General features: G+C 34.0%; 1 protein-coding gene across 1 annotated transcript in view; it reads left to right on the forward strand.

Moving 5' to 3' along the window:
• LOC148946370 (uncharacterized) overlaps window positions 1–17,554 on the forward strand; it is a 127,051-nt gene that overhangs the window by 82,430 nt on the left and 27,067 nt on the right. The window contains exons 9-10 of the mRNA XM_089098414.1: window positions 8,371–8,469; window positions 16,364–16,641. Coding sequence (XP_088954540.1) covers window positions 8,371–8,469; window positions 16,364–16,641 — 377 coding nt within the window. The remainder of the gene's footprint in view (window positions 1–8,370; window positions 8,470–16,363; window positions 16,642–17,554) is intronic.

Consider the following 17,554-nt stretch of genomic DNA (forward strand, 5'->3'; position numbering starts at 1 on the left):
TTTCTGTCGTTCTAGCTATTACGAAAACGTCAGCTGGAACGAAAAATATTGTTTTTAGCAACTTCTAGTAAATTTTTGCTGAGCCTGGAACACACCCTTAGAGATGCAGTTATTTAAAGTACTTAGTAAATTAAAGCAAAGTACTTCAATTTAACTAAATTACTCTGGTTTCTGAATTCAGATTTTTTACGTCTAGATTTCTCTTGCTTTCCGATATTCTTGTTTTGTTTTTGATCTCTCGCATGTTTCTTTTCTGGCTTCGTAATACAGAACGTATGATCGTAGAAATTAAAGAAGGTGTAGTTTGATCACATATCGAAATTTATAATATGGTTTTTAAAGACCCTAACTGTTCTAAGGGTAAATTGTCATCCTTTAATACATATTCCCTAAAGATATGTTTATACACCTGAAATTTTTCAATTTGATTTTCTTAAAATCCAGTTTCTAAGAGTTAAAGTATTTTAACAAAATAGTCGTGATTATTTTCACGGACGCTACTATAATTTATAATGCCTTGGGGATAATAAGAAAATTAAAAACACTTTTGGGACGTTGTTAATAAGCAGGAGGGGCTAATTTTTTTTTCTTCAACGTTTTGGACGAACAATAATAATAGGTTAATAATAATAGGTTAATAATAATAGGTTAATAATAATAGAATAATAATGGATAATAGAATAATAATAATAATAAATAATAGAATAAAAACCAGTTAATAGTAATTTATTTTAGGAGTTTAGAAACACACTCCTAGCTTTTAGTAGTTTAAATCGTTTAAGTTTGATTTTCTGTTATTTCGTGTATTTCTTTTTGTTGTTTTTTGAAACAGTTTTACAAATTTCTATAGAAATATTTTCGATTAAATCAGACGACGATTGACCAATTTGATGAAGTCCATATAACAATCATAAAGCCAAAAATCAAAATAAGTATTAATTGTTGGTCTTATTTTAATCCGGTGATCGAGCCTTTATGTATTAATTAAAAAAATACTTTCCAAAAAATAAGTTTTTCAAAGGAAAGTTAAAGCCATTTTAAACTTAGGCTCAGCAGATACAAATACCTTTTAAAATTCAAACCCAAAACGAATAGAAATTAAATAAACAATCATAGCAAAAAACATACAACAAATAATAATATAAATAAAATAAATAGATCTTAAAGCGAGTAATGCTTAGATTGAATATGAAAATCTAGCTTAAAACGGAAAAAAATATTTTGATATTAAAGTATAAATGAAACTTCAAACGAACAGAAATTAAATAAACAATCATAGCAAAAACATACAACAAGTAATAATATAAATGGATAAATAGATGGTAAAGCAAGTAATACTTTGATTGAATACGAAAATCTAGCTTAAAACGGAAGAAAATATTTTGCTATTGAAGTATAAATAAAACTTAAAACGAACAGAAATAAAATAAACAATTAATGCAAAGAAACATACAATAGATATTAATGTAAATGAATCTTAAAACGAGTGAAACTTAAATTGAATATGCAAATCAAGCTTGAAACGAACAAATCACTTCAAAGAACAGTTTGGGTATCGCCTCCCTCTCTCACTGTAAAAGTCTAAAAGCTACTGCGTCATTGGCGCTTTGCTGAAAGGCAATTTTATTACAAATATTTTCTTTTGTACTTAATGTTGAAAATAAACATTAAAATTATAGTAAAATTTTGAACTGATGAGCTTTCAGCAATTAATATCATTATACATCAAATATTCAGTTTAATTTATTAGTTCTTTCTAAAGCTATTCAAGACGAATTTAGTTTCACAACAAACAAGAGTTTGGATACTGCCCCCTTCCTTAACTTTAAATAAAAACCAAAAACCTATTGCGTCATTGGTGCTTAACTGAAAACAAATTTTGCTACAAATGTTATCTTTTCCAGTTCTTACAGCATTGAAAATAAAAATAAAATTAGGGTGAAATAAATTCTTGAACTGATGGATCTTTCAACGACTAATATCATTGTATATCAAATGTTCAATTTGATGCTGTTTATACTTTCCAAAACTGTTCAAGACGCATATAGTTTTCAGTAATGCACCAATGACGCAGCAGGTTTTAGACTTTTACAGTGAAAGAAGGAGGCAATACCCAAACTCTTGTTTGAAGTGATTTTTGTTCGTTTCAAGCTTGATTTGCATATTCAATTTCAGTTTCACTCTTTTTAAGATTAAATTTTTCATTTACATTAATATCTATTGTATGTTTGTTTGCATTGATTGTTTATTTAATTTCTGTTCGTGTTACGTTTCATTTATGCTTCAATAGCAAAATTTTTATTTTCGTTTTAAGCTTGATTTTCATATTCAATCCAAGCATTACTCGCTTTAAGATCTAATTATTTATTTATATTGTTACTTATTGTATGTTTTTTCCTATGATTGTTTATTTAATTTCGGTTCGTTTTGGGTTTCATTTATTCTTTTATAGTAATTTCTGGTCGTTTTGAGGTTGAATTTTAACATGTATTTTTATCTCCTGAGCTTAAGTTTAAAATGGCCTTTACTTTTCTTTGAAAAACCTATTTGTCGGAAAGTTTTTTTTTAATTAATTTTTGTTCAATTTTGTTTGGAAAAATTTTAAAGTTTTTAAAGAGTTCTTAATTCAAAATCAAACTTAAAAAAAAAAAAAAATCAAATATTCATAAAAGTATCAAAACTGGTATCAAAGTAACAATATCAAAGTGAAAGAAGTTTGCCCCTTTGAAATGAGCCCCCTTTGAAATTTATACGGCGACTCCTTCTATATGAAGTGCTTCTGGGAAAAAATAAATGGAGTGTGGGGGGAGGCTAGCTCCCCCCAATCACTTTTAGCTCTTAAAAAGCGAACTAATTGTTTCAATTCCAAATGAACTGGGCCCTTTAGCAGTTTTATACGAGCATCGCTTCCCTAACAACTATATATGCCCCCAGGACACAGCCCACAACGCCTACCCTCGGGCCCTGGGTGACTGTGCAAACACCGGAGTTTTTGTTATCTGAACTTTGAACTATTTTTAACAAAATGTCTATCTCAAAATTCTTATCTGATGCATTTAGTGTGTGGAGGGGAGGGGGGCTAGTTGGCCTCTAATCTCTTTTGACTATTAAAAAGTGAACGAGAACTTTCAAATTTCCAATCAAATGAACCCTCTCCGAAGTTTATACGAGCATCCCTTCCATAAAAACGATATATGCCCCCAGAGCATTACTTACAACGCCTGCCTCTGGGCCATGGGGGGTTGCGTCTACACAGGAGCTTTTCTTTTCTGATCTTTGAATTATTTTTGATGAAATGGCTATTTTAAAAATTTTATTGGATAGACTTGGGGAAAAAAGGGTGTGTGGGGGGATGGGGCTAGTTGCCCTTGGATATCTTTTGACTCTTAAAAAGTGAATCAGAACTTTCAATATCCAATCAAATGAGCCCTCTCTGACGTTTATACGAGCATCCCTTTCATATTAACCATACACACCCCCAGGACAACACTTACAACACCTACCCCCTAGACCCTGGGGGGTTGTTTTAACACTGGAGTTTTTATTATCTAATTTTTACACAATTAAAAAAAAAACTGGCTATCTCAAAATTTGTAGCGAATGGGTTTGTGGAAAAAAGGGCTTGGGGGGGGGCTAGTTGCCCTTAAATCTCTTAACTCTTAAAAAGTGAACTAGAGCTTTCAGTTTCCAATCAAATGATTCCTCTATGAAGTTTATACGAGCATCCCTTTCATAAGAACCATACATGTCCTTAGGGCATAACTTAGAACGCCTTCTCCCGGGCCCTGGGGGGTTGTATTGACCCCGGAGTTTTCCTTATCCGACCTTTAAACTATTTTTTTTTTTTACAAAATGCCTATCTCAAAATTTCCATCAGATGGGTTTGGAAAAAGAAGGCGTGGGGGGGGGGCTAGTTGCCCGCGGATCTCTTTTGACTATTAAAAAGTGAACTAGAACTTTCAATTTCCAATCAAGTTAGCACTCTCTGAAGCTTATACGAGTATCCATTTCATGAGAACCATATTTGCCCCAGGGCATAACTTACAACGCCTGTCCTCAGGCCCTGGGGGGTTGTGTCGACACTTGAGTTTTTGCTATCTGACTTTTGAACAGTTTTCAACTTAATTACTATCTCAAAATTTTTGTCGGATGTGTTGGGGAAAAAGGGGCGTGGAAGGGGGGCTAGTTGCCCTCCAATCTCTTTTGACTCTAAGATACTGAACTAGAACTTTCAATTTCCAATCAAATTAGCCCTCTCTGAAGTTTTTACGAGCATCCCTTCCATAAGAACCATATATTCCCCCAGGGCATTACTTATAACGCCTGCCTTCGAGTCCTGGGGGACTGTGTCGACCCCACAGTTTTCGTTATATGGTCTCTGAACTTAAAAAAAAAATGGCTTTCTCAAATTTCTTATCAGATGGGTTTGAGAAAAAAAGAGCTTGGAGCGGGAGGGGCTAGGTGCCCTTCAATCTCTTTTCACTCTTAAAAAGTGAACTAGAACTTTCAATTTCCAATCAAATGAGCCCTCTTCAAAGTTTATACGAGTATCCCTTCCATAAGAACGATTTATGCCCCCAGAGTATAGTTTATAACGCCTGCCCCCGGGCTCTGGGGGTTTGTGTCGACACTGGAGTTCTTGCTATATGATCTTTGAACTATTTTTAGCAAAATAGCCATCTCAAAATTTTTACCGGATGTATTTGGGGAAAAGGGCGGGGGGGGAGGCTGGTTACCCTCCGATATCTTTTCACGCTTAAAAGTGAACTAGAACTTTCATTTTCCAATCAAATGAGCCCTCTCTGAAGTTTATGCGAGCATTCCTGCCATAAGCACCATATATGCCCCCTGGGCATAACTTATAACCCTAGCCCTCAAGACCTGGGGGTGGGGGTGGGGGGGGGGTGGGGAGTGCTATGCTCAGAAATATTATTTCCAGAACTGTCAACTACGTTGAATGGCTATCTCACAATTTTGATTGGATGTGTTTGGGGAAATGGTGGGGTGGAAAGGGTGTTGTCCTTCCAATCACTTTCGACTATTAAAAAGGGCACTAGCCATTTAAATTTCCAATCAAATGAACCCTTTTTGAAGTTTCAACGCTTTCTATAAAAACATTTTATGCCCCCAGGGCATAACATACAACCCGTGCCCTGAGGGCTGAGGGGGGGGGGTCATCCTCAAAGACCTAATTTCCGAAATTTTCAACCACGTTGAACAAAAAGGCTATCTCAAAATTTGGATTGGATTTGTTTGGGGAAAAGGTGGGCGTGAGAGGGGGGTTAGTTGTGCTCCAATCACTTTCGAGTATTAAAAAGGGCACTAGCCCTTTGAGTTTCCAATCGAATGAGCCCTTTTTGAAGTTTCTACGGCAAAGCTTTCTATAAAAAGCTTATATTCCCTCAGGGTATAACTTACAACCCTTGCCCTGAGGGCTGTGGGGGAGTATCTCCCTCAAAACATAATTTCTATCTAAAGATCAAATACGTAGAACAAAATGACTATCTCAAAACTTTCATTGGATGTGTATGGGGAAATGGTGGGCGTGGAAGTGGTATTGGTTGCCTTCCAATAACTTTTGACCCTTAAAGAGGGCACTAGAACTCTCGATTTCCAATCGAATGAGCCACCTTTGAAGTTTTTACGACAACCCCTTCCATATGAATTGCCCCTAGAAATAAATAAATAAATAATAAAACATTGGAGCCGGATGGCCTTTACTATAGGCAACGCTATAGCGTTGCCTCTGACTACAGCCCACGATTATGACGTCATTGATCAATATTGTACCTGAAAAATGAAGTTTTTCGTAAAAAATTGATTCTATTTTAAAAATATTTGTTTTAATTACAAATGACACTAAATCTAGAAATTTACTTTAAAACGAGCCATTAAACAACTCTCTACGATGTTCCAGTGCCAAGCTAACTATGGAAAAGAAAAAAAAAGAGAGAAAAAAAGATTCCGTTTAGGCAGAATGCTGTAGTAGCTGCCACTTTTCTGATTTTCAAGCCAATATATTTCCCTTGCTGTTCAAGCCAAGGGACAGAAAGTTTCCTATACAAGGGTTTCGAACAAGGTGGTTCTAATGGTATAGTTTTTGTTTTGATCTGTTACTAGTTATAGGAGTTATGGGATATTGTATTTATTAACATTGAACGTGATCGTCTCTTACTAGGTTGCTAGCTACCGCTGCAACCCGGATGTACCAATCATTTAGTGAAAAAAGAAATCAGTATTTTGATGTTGCCCAGGTTCTAGGTGCCTAACAGGTTTTTTGTGCATTAGCTTCTAAATATTTAAACAAACTAACGTGATGAAACACATACAAATAAGAATGTATACATTCACCATATGTGTACAAATTACAATTTCCGTTTCAGTATATGCATTACTGTATGCAGTGAATATATATGTTACCGTGAATGAACGAAATTCCTTTATTTCTGCTTGGATTCAATTAGCTTTGCGAGTCAGCTTTTTCAAACTTACGCAAGCTATGATGGTAAAAGTTAAAGTTAGCTTAGGCTATGTAAATTCAGTTTAGGTTTGGTTAAATTTAATTATAAGTATCAGAAATGGGTTAAAACCGAACTTAACCTAGCCCAACCTAACCTAACGAAACCTGTCATTATTAAACCTTGCATTAAATTGAAAAATTTGACTGGCAACGCTGACTAAATCCAAGGAGAAAAGAAAAGGTATTTCGGACATTCACCGGTGAATGTCGACATTCACGAATTTCGAACATTCACGGTAGCATTTATATATTCTTTACAATTTCTATGTATGTGCAATTGTATACGCACTAAATAGAAATAAATGTTTACAGATTTTAATGTTTACAATCAGGAGCTGCTTTTTGAAATACAAAATCTTCTAATTTTGTTTTAGGTTTTTTTTTTAATTTGGTAATTAAGAAGGACCTTGAACATCTTTCCATTTTATTTGCTGCTTTTTCTTTGATTTCTTTTAGAGATCGTTTTTATAAATGTATCCCTGGGCTATTCACATCGAAGATGACCATCATGCCTCCAGAACTATCACTAAGAATTCAGCGTGGCCTAAGATTCACTTGCAAAAAATCCCAAAAGTTCTAAAAGAAATTAAAAGCTCTTAAATAATATATATATATATATATATATATATATATATATATATATATGCATTTAATATACTTTTCATATATTTTTATACGTTTGATATACTTTTAATATATATTCTGAATATACTTTTTAGGGGAATGGTTAAGGTACAATTATTCCCAAGATCTCAAACTCAGAACTGGATCCCCAAGATCCTAGGGAAATGTGAGAGAATAGCAGCGCGTTTAGTTTTCGTTAATTTCTTATTGAATTTTCACCAAAAGTGCGGAGTTTTATCAACACATTGTTTACATCACAGTAGACAAAATATACCAGTAAGCTTATCGCAGATCATTTCTGGTCTTCGTGAACAAAAAGCTCCTCCCACTTATTTCTGCATTAGCTTGTTTAGCATGTCTAACATGTTTAGCATGTCTAGCATGTTTATATGCTAGACATGCACCTGTCTAGCATGTCTAACATGTTTTGTATCTGCCAAAACGTTCTCCGGAGCACTCGCACCCCGGTCCGGGTTTTTATAATGGGTGAGATAGAGAATGATCATACTGGATAATATATGAACTGTGGTTTATATACTATATAGAAAGCTGTGTTATTTCTGCTCAGAATGCATTTTGGTTTTCTCTTAAATTTTGTATATTTGATTGTCTTTGCCGAAGTATTGCCTGGTACTTGCCTTATGTATTGCCTTATGGATACCCATGATAAGTCAGGAAGCTTTGTAGCTCAGGCGTCTAACAATTGATTGATATTGATGGTTTCTTAAACATTTTACTGCGTCCCTCACATAGAAGATGCCTACTTTACCACTAGACATTTGCCTTCTTGTTTTAATTCTTGTTAATTCATTAATTCTTGTTAATTTATTATTGAATTTTCCTCAAAAGTACGGAATTTCACGACGGTACTTTTCTATGTTATCTAGAAAACTGTTTTAGTTCTACTTAGAAGGTTTATACGTTTTCCCTTAAATTTTGTATTTTTGATCTTCTACCTTTGCCCTATTTGGGCACCTCTTGCGTGCACCCAGGGTCGTATCCGGAGGGGTTAGGGGTTTTGAACCCCCACCCCCCTGAGATGTTAAACGAAGCAAAAATGCATATAAAGAAAATTTTGATGTGTCTTTTAAACCCCCCACCCCACCCCGAACAAAAATCCTGGATATGGGTTGTGTGCACCGATGGTAAAGCAGGCGGTTTGTAGTTTCAAACCATTGGTAGATATTAATAGTTTTATATTTAACCGTAATTTCATCTACTTTTAGTCGGAACGATCGTTGGAGTTTCCATGATAGATTGGAGAGGGATTATCGGAAAAGAGAACATTTTTCACCGGATTGGAAACGAAAAGAAATCACTGACAGGTAATCTTACTGATTGAGTTGATTTCTGTGTCTTATAGCCATTCGCCATTTGCTTCCTTTTCTGATTGATTGATTTGAGATAAAATTTTGAGTATAAAGGTTTTGAATACTTTTATAAAAAAAATCATTGCGCCAGTCTGCTAATCTTTAGAACCTGATATATCACGAATCAATCACTTATCAGTTTCCCCTCTAAGATTGTGTCAGCTAGTATTCCCAAATGAAGTTTTAGGGGAAACATGCCTTGGGAGATCATGTCAAGTGGAGGTGGAGCGTCTTAGAATTCTGTTCTTCAAGTACTTGATGTGGGGGGCATCCTTTTATAGGTTATTCGGCCGAAAGATTTTTCGGCCGGCTTGCCGTTTTGGCTTGGCAAACGGCGGTAAAGGTGGAAATATTTCGTTGGGGAAGGGTAGCAGATGTATTTGTTAAGACTGTTATTGACGCCACATTAGATCTCCCACTGAGAGGTTTTAAATTTACTTGATTGTAAAGAGGATTGTAGTGAAACATTCTGGAACATCTTTTCTGTTTTACATTATGTTTGTGGTGTGTTTTGTTTGTGTGTTTGCACACAGTTTTTGAGCTTTGTTTTTTTTTAGTTTTTTTTTTGTTCAGAAAGCATTGAATCCATGTGATTCGTAAAATAAAAAAGACATCGATCACAAAATTCTAACTTCATGGCAAAGCACTATTTGGAAAAAACTGGCAGCATTTGAACAACTTATTCGAGAAAATTGAAAATATAATGAATTGTGGGAATTGGAGTATCTCAGTGTTGATACTCCCCTCCGCAACAAAGAATATGGGAAATTACGAATTTAGAGCTTCCCGAACAGCTATATAAAATGATCACTACCTAAAAGAAGCCATATTTTCTGAATCGAACTGTTTTAACTTATATCCCTTTTATATCGAGCTGAAAACAATTTCCACACCTCACTTTCTGAAGTATTTTTGACAGAAGATTGAGCAAATGTGCTAAGTATATATTATTTACAATCTGCCAAGTATTTTAAACCCTTTTTCAAAAGCAGGTTTAATAGAGTAGATATAACTTGGAAGTTTTCTGCATATCTTAAACTAGATTTGTAATATAATTGCAGTATCATTTTAGTTGTAATTATGTTATTGTTGGTTATAAGAAATAAACCAAACATCTCTAGCGCTCATGAACATTTATGTTTATAAGAAATGTTAAATCAAGCATCTCTAGTGCTTATGAAGATTTTGCTTTTGCCGTACAAATTTGAGGTATATTCTACCTCCAAATATATCGATTAAATTAGAAAAAATTAAAGAGATGAAATCAATTCAAGGAGGCCAAGGGATTCTGTATCTTTTTTGGGATTTTTTTGGGGATTGTAATATAGCAGATAGATCGGGGTTTCTTTGCATAACTGAAAGATTAATAATAAATATGTAAATAAAAAATTAATAATAATAAAATTGCATAACTGAAAGAAAAAGTCCAAGAGTGTGCTTTAACTTAAATGCTTAGCGATGTTAATTATAAAAAAAAAACAAATGGAAAAATTGAATGAAAGCTTTCTTCGAAATTTGACATAAAAAAATAACTTAAATTTGTCCCACAATGAAATATAATCATTAATGGATGTAGGAACAAAATTATTTAGAAGTCGTCAAGTGCTTTTAAAACTTTTTAAAACATGGATTACAATAAAGAACGTAAAGTTTATTTTTTTTTCCATTTTTGTGACTTAAAAATAGTGCTCGGAGCAAGATCTTTGACTCAATTTCTTATAAATATCGATGATAAAAAAGTAAATGAAAAAATATGGTAAGATTTCCCATAAATATGGCAGGCAAATAAAAAAATCTTATATCAATATTTGAGCATTTAATTAAAGTAGAAATGAAATGACTTAAAAAGTATTACCAAGGGTGCCAAATGGGGAGAAGATAAGGTTTTTTCATTTTATTATTTTTAGGACTTTTTCAGTATTTTCATCTTAAAATATCACAAAAACAAAAATGATACTTCGTATGTTTTGGAAACTAACTTTTTTTTACTTCATTAAAAAAATCGATAATCCCCCCCCTCAAACATTTTCATGAATTGGTGCCACTGGCCGCTAAGTGCTTTTAAATTCTTTCGCGAAATTGAGGGTCATAGAACTTCTATGATAGAAGAGACATTTTTGAATATTTGAAGCATGACCGAACGTTAGTCCTTGAAATACATTTATCCACTCCCGTGTTTGTAATACATTACACCGTCTACGAAATTGAAGAGAGAAGATTTGAAGAGTGTTGATTTTCTGAGAGTCAGGAAGATCTCTTAGATATGGAATAATCCTTGCTTCAGTTCTCTGAACTCTCTCAACCCGATGCTCATCGGGTTGTAACCTAAATGGGGTACCTTTCATTTATGTCCCGCTTAAAATCGTGGCATCTATCCAGTTTTCCCTTAGTTTATTATATTTTCATATAAATCACAGTTTTTTGTCACTTCTTTTCAACCCCCCCCCCCATAACCCCGAACAAAGGTGTTGTCACGGTCGACCTAGTTAAGAACGGTTCTCTTTATAAAGCACACGTTTTCATCAATTTCTTTTCAATATGTGCCTCTCCTTGGCGGTGAAGAAGACCCGGGTTTAAGGGGTTTTGTTTAAGTTGAGTTTAAAAAAAGAGGACGTGAAGTATATTATTGAATTGAGCAGGAATAGTTCACCACTAGGGGTAAGAAGGAAGTATTTAGGGAGAAGGCAAGGGCAGGATGGTCCTTATTTTTGCCCAATGTGTGGAAGTATGGATGACAGTGTGGGTCATGTGATGTATGAGTATGAAGAATTGAGTGGGTTGTGAAATGAAGTGCATAGAGAGTGTAGGTGTGAAGAGAGGATGGCTGGTGAATGTAATGATTGATGCATTTTTTGCAATTGTTAACAATTTAGGACGATTTCTCAGGCTCGAAATGAAATATAGAAGTAGGTTTTTATGATTTATGTTTTTTTCTTTGTTTATGCAATGTCAATTATTTGGATGAAAAATTTCTTTTTCTTTTGTACTCCCATGGTCCTAGAGCTTTTAGCAAAATATAATTTATTATTATTATATAAAAGTCAAACAAATATTTATACTTTTCCTTTCTTGTTGTCTTTATTGTTTTAATCAATTAATTAAAAACAAATTTCCAAAAAATAAGTTTTTCAAAGAAAAGTAAAGAACTCCATTAAACAAAAAATTAGCAAAAAAAAAGTCAAATAATCTACCAAGCGTGAAACTACCACAAATCAGCATCGATAAATAAATAAAACCCAAAACGAAAAAAAAATAACAATAAATAACCGAGTCAAGCTCGAAACGAGCAGAAATTAACATGAGTATGGCTCAAAACCCCTATGCCTTCCCAAGGCCAGAACATGATTTACTCTTTACTGAAAAAAATATATATGTTTTCACTTTTATAACTTTAAAAAATCAAATAATATTAACATTTTAATTAATAAATATCAGTATATGTATATTAAACTGATTATGCACATTCATTTGTATTTTTGTCAGTAAATTGCAAATTATGTTGTGGCCTTGGGAAGGCATATGGTTTTTGAGCCTTACTCATGTTAATTTCTGCTCGTTTTGGGTTTTATTTATTTATTGATGCTGATTTGTGGTAGTTTCACGCTTGGTAGATTATTTGATTTTATTTTGCTTATTTTTGATTTGATGGAGTTCTTTACTTTTCTTTGAAAAACTTATTTTGTGGAAAAAGGTTTTTTTAAATTAATTTCTGTTCGTTTTATATTGACATAGTTTCCCGTTTATCGATTTCAATCGCTTTCCATTGATACCATTCTGATCTTGTTTGGTTGCAGTATATTTTGGATTTTTTTCCAATACGATTTATGATTATCTTAATTTTTATTGTCTTAATGGATTATCTATCATTATTAATCGAGTATCTTAATAATTATAATCGATAATTATTATTCGATTATCTTAATTTGATTATTTATAATTTTAATTATCTTAATCGCATAAATTTTTAGAAAATAATGCTTATATGTTGCCCCACTGCAGATACCAAAGAATAACTTTCGTATAATAAACAACTGGTCTTTAATAATGACCAAAAAATCCGTAAAGCCTTTTGAGTAACCGTTGGTGATTAATTTTGCCTTTCACCAAGTTTTGTTAAGGTCAGGCAACCCTCTTCGGTAAATGGCCGGATGATAATAATTTAAGAACTACCTTATCAAACTGTTTGTGGTAACGAACTTGGGTCAAAAGGTAACGAACTTGGATCAAAAAAGATTTTGTGCTTGGGGAGGGGTTTTATGGGGAGAAGTTTCTGCAAGGAGGGAAAATTCCGAGAGTGAACTTTCCAGAGCAGATTTTACACTAGGGGGATTTGACAGAATTCCTATACGAAATTATTTTTATTTGTCTTACTTTCCTTGTCTTACTTTCCTTTCCAATTCTTTTTATTTGTCTTACTTTCCCTGTGGAGATGTCTGTATTGTCGATCTTGTCTTACTGGAGATGTCGATATTGTCTTACTTTCTGTGGAGATGTTCCGGGAGAATTGTCTGGGGGAGATTTACAGCGGATTTGGATTTCCAGGAAAAACATTTCCACGGACGGGGGGATTTTCGGATTGATCCGAAAAACGACTAGAAGTCAAAGTCGTTTTCAAATGAAAGCATGACAAGGAGAATTTTTCAGGCTGAATCGTCCACAAGAAATTTTACAGAGAGGGAGGGGGGTTCAGCGAGGATGGAATTGTCCAAATGGAATTTTACGGGGGGAGGGGTGTGTTTTACATGGGAGGAACTTTCCACGGGGGAGTTTCCCATGAGGGTTGGGATTTTTTCATGGAGGGTGAACCAGATTTGCCAGTATTGTCCGAAAACTGATCAAAAATAAAGTTGAAAAAAAAAGTTTTTCAGCTGAAAGTAAGGAGTAACATTAACACTCAACATTAATAAAAATTATTCCGTATATGAACTGTTGGCCCTCCTCCTCAATACTTTGCTCTTTACGCTATAGTTTGACTATTTGTCCCAATATTTAAAGAATGACTCCTGAAACACAAAGGCCGTTTAGTTAGAATAGGAAGCCTTTTTAAAAGTGCTAACAATTATAGCGTGAAGAGCTAGATATTGAAGGGGGGGGAGGCAACTTCTTCATATAGGAATAATTTCTGTTCATTTTGAGTTTTAATGTTGCTCCTTACTTTCAGTTGAAAAAACTAGTTTTTTTATTTATTTCACGCATAGGTCGGATTGGGAACGGACTTTCAAAAAAACAGGAATAGAATATTTGCTCCAACAAAGTTTTTCTGTATCATATTTACTTTTCAGCGGTTTATCATGTTTTTTTTTGAAAATGTGTTGTATTTCCGTTTTTTCACTTCTTAGAAATAGTTAGAAAATGGAGGTTTTGGCATCATAGTTCTTGTCGTCATATCCACGTATATGACACACGTGTATCCACACGTGTCTAACACACGTGTAACCACACGTGTCTAACACACGTGGATCCCTCTTCCATAAACACCTGCTTTTTAATAACATCAAAGAATAAAAACATATTTTCAATTTTCCACTCTCCCATGAAATTGATATAGTGTAACATAACACCTTTCGAGTTATTGCATCCGTATTAGTTAGCACGGTGAAGTCCCCTAATATTATTTAAGCCCCTTAATATTGAAAACTCGTATCCCTTTTCTGACTCCAGAGTTTTTGACATCGAAGTGTTTTTGCTCTGTCTTTGATGCCATAACAACTTCGTTTAGACAAACAATTGCTTGTTTGAAAAGTTTTAGGTTCTTTTGTTTAGCTAGAGCTTAGGTATTACACATAACACCATTTAAATTTTTGCGACCAATCTATTGGGAAAAGGAAAACAATTTGTGCTAGCATTAGTAACATTTTTTATCCATTTGTTGCACCTCTGACAATAATTTGTTTGAGTGTGCTACTAAAAAAAAACCAAAAAAAAACAAAAAAAAAAACATAATATTATGACCCCAAGCAACAATTTTTGTAATTGTAGTAATTACAAACATTTGTCTTTCTGTTTTGTTTTTACTATTTTGTCGTTGGAAAAAAAAATTTGTACTTGGAAAAAAAATATAGCATGTGATTATCCGGTATGCCATTTGAAGATGGGGCTAGGTTTGGCTGTGCCCCTTAGCTTCTATGTCAGGGTCATATCCAGAATTTTTATTCGAGAGGGGGGAATCTTCCCATGGACATTTTTTACATATATTTTGCTATTTTTGTACTGGTTTGATAAATATTTTTGGTAGGGATTCAAACCAGGCACCCCTCCCCTCCCTGTCTAAGATCATGCTTATTAAAGCTTTGCCCACAAAACAGAATTAAGATTATAGTGTGGTATGTATGAATTCTAAGATTTGAAGTGGAGGAGCTGGGGAGGGGGGTAAATAGCACTTTCTCTGGGACACAAGAAGACATAAAAAAGTGCAGAAAAATACAAAAATGAGAAGCGTTGCGATTTCAATCCTGTTAAAAGTAAAGCTCTTGGGAGTAAATTTCCCCTTACCCCGAGAATTTTTCATAATTAAGGTCAAAGTCTGGCATGTGTGGCTTCTAACATCTGGGACGAGTGTGTTGAAGGGGTATTTCCCCTCCTCTTGGAAACAAAATACATAAAAAATGTATAAAATAATAAAGTGACAAATATTCCCATTTAATTCCTGGTATTGAAAAAGCTACTGAAAGCACTTGGCCCTTCCCACCCCCTTTGGTAAGTTTCCTGGTGGCGCAAGATCATCATGTGCCTATGTTTGTTTGTTCTTTCATTCAGGGTGAACAAAGGCTTAAAGCTGTTTAATAGCTAACTTTACCCACAAAACGGAGCTAAGATTGGAACGTTGTATTTGGGAATTCTAGGGTGTGAAGTGAGGGTATGGAGTTGTTAACATTGGGATGTAACGTGGATCTTCGGCTCCTACTTCAAATGTAAATAAAAAACAGCAACTTATCAGGAGTAGGGAAAATTAATTTAAGGAAAATTAATTTAATTAATTTAATTAATAAATAAATTTATTATCCTTTAGGGTGTGATTAATGCCTAGGAATGGTTAATTCCCCCTCCCTTCATCAATACTTCAATTTAAAAGCCAATAAAAAATAGGAGTTTTGCCGGAAAATTTTCAGAGCTCATACAAATCTTCCTAAAATTCATAAAAAAAATCCGGGTGATTCCGACGCATCCCTGATTTCGGGGATTTTTCTTGAGTTACAGTACACTATTCAACGCAGGTTTTAAAAAGTATATGGATGAAATGTTAACAAGATTTCACCCAATTTGTCAGGTTCTAGGTGTGCAAGGAAGCACAGCAATAATTTAGGCATGCTTTTATTTGCTAAAAAAAAAAGGTTATTCAGGATGACAAAATTAAGGTTAAAATATGAATATTGCAAACTAGGAACCAATAGACCTGGGTCTCCTGGTTTTTACAATTGAGATCTCAGAAAATTTAACTGTATGATGAACGCACTTGAAACCACTTTCGACTACCGGGGGGAGGGGAGGGGACATGGCTGGGAAAAAATAATGACATCTCTGAGACCATTATCTCAAGGTCGACATGGAAATTGTCTAATATTCCCAGTATTTTCTATTATATAACTCTTTTTTTATATTTCATTATATTCATATTATTATATTTTCTGTTATTTTCTATTGTTTATTTTTTTCAAACAAAAGTAGATGATTTTGTAATGAGGAATTTGACCAGACTCTTGCCAATGCTTGAAAATATTTGCCTTCAATTCATTGCGGGGATTCTTTGTGTGCCGTCTATGTGGGGAAGGAGACACCCATCCCTTTCCCTAGAGCTCTGTTTTAGCACTCCTGTGTCCTATTTGTATTAAATACTTTTGTACTATTTTAGTCTTTCCAAAGATGAAAGAAGACAAAGATTTATGCTTCAAGTTCAACAAGAAGAAGAAGAAATTAAGAGGAAGAAAGTGAGGGAAGAGCTAGCAAAAAATCATGAAGCACAATGCTTTGCTCTTGGCTTAGACCCAAAAGATGTACCTCTCTTCTTGGACCCTACAACTGGTGAACCGTTGGTTCAGCCCCCTCCACCTCCCGAGCCAGGGGTAGACCCTTCAAGTCTTACTTACTATATTGACCCTCTAACCGGACAATGGACTGTGTATATGCCAGGTAGACTTTTTTACTTAAAACTATTTACGAGTTTATTTATTTCCAGCTTCGATTAACTAAATTAAATTTGTTGGTATACAAAGTTGCATAATGTCCTAATGAAACTGGAAAGCAGAATTGAATTTGAAATAAACGGTCATAAATATATTTTTACATACTTGCTTTTTTCCATGGGTGGAGGGGGGAGGGTCAACATTTTTCTTTTGAACCACCTCTCCGTGCGCCCCCAGAAATAATTTTCCGCTCTCGCCTAAGGGTTTGGTATGCGTGTATCTATATCTTTGTAGTCAGGGTATAATCAGAGCTGATTAAGCATGCTATTAATAATGTAGAATATTTATATTTTAATAACTTTTTTCCCATTGTTTTCAATTGATATTTTTTGTTCTTAATTAATTCATTTATTCATGTTTTAACCCATGTCATATACAAAAATGGCACTTGTAGATCAATATAATATAGAAAGAGAAAATACACAACATTGAAATTAACTAAACAGACGGACTAAAAGATGATGGAGTGAAAATCGATAAAACTGAATGAACACTTACGAACTACTTTGCTATATTTATGCCAGGGGGGGGGAAGATAAAGGTAGAATTTACTATATCTAAATTAAAAAATATATATAGAATCTAAATATCATAATATTTATTAATAGAATACATAAAATTGTATTAGTAAAATTCTAGTAAGTTATGATATAATTGAAATAGATATTACGAATTTAGTTTCCTAATTATAAGTAGAGGGGAGGTGGAGGGGAGGACAGTGATCGAATTTTTACTACGTAATCAGGTGGTGTAATTAGATACTTGGTTGTGAATGTGTAGATATGTCTAGTTGGAATAGATACAACATCTAAAAATTTTATAATAAAAAAAGAGAAAATTGAAAAGGCAGTTTTTGAAAT

The sequence above is a fragment of the Artemia sp. Qi Xiang Cuo genome, chromosome 12, assembly GCF_049724085.1.
Source record: "Artemia sp. Qi Xiang Cuo chromosome 12, ASM4972408v1, whole genome shotgun sequence".
NCBI lineage: Eukaryota > Metazoa > Arthropoda > Branchiopoda > Anostraca > Artemiidae > Artemia > Artemia sp. Qi Xiang Cuo.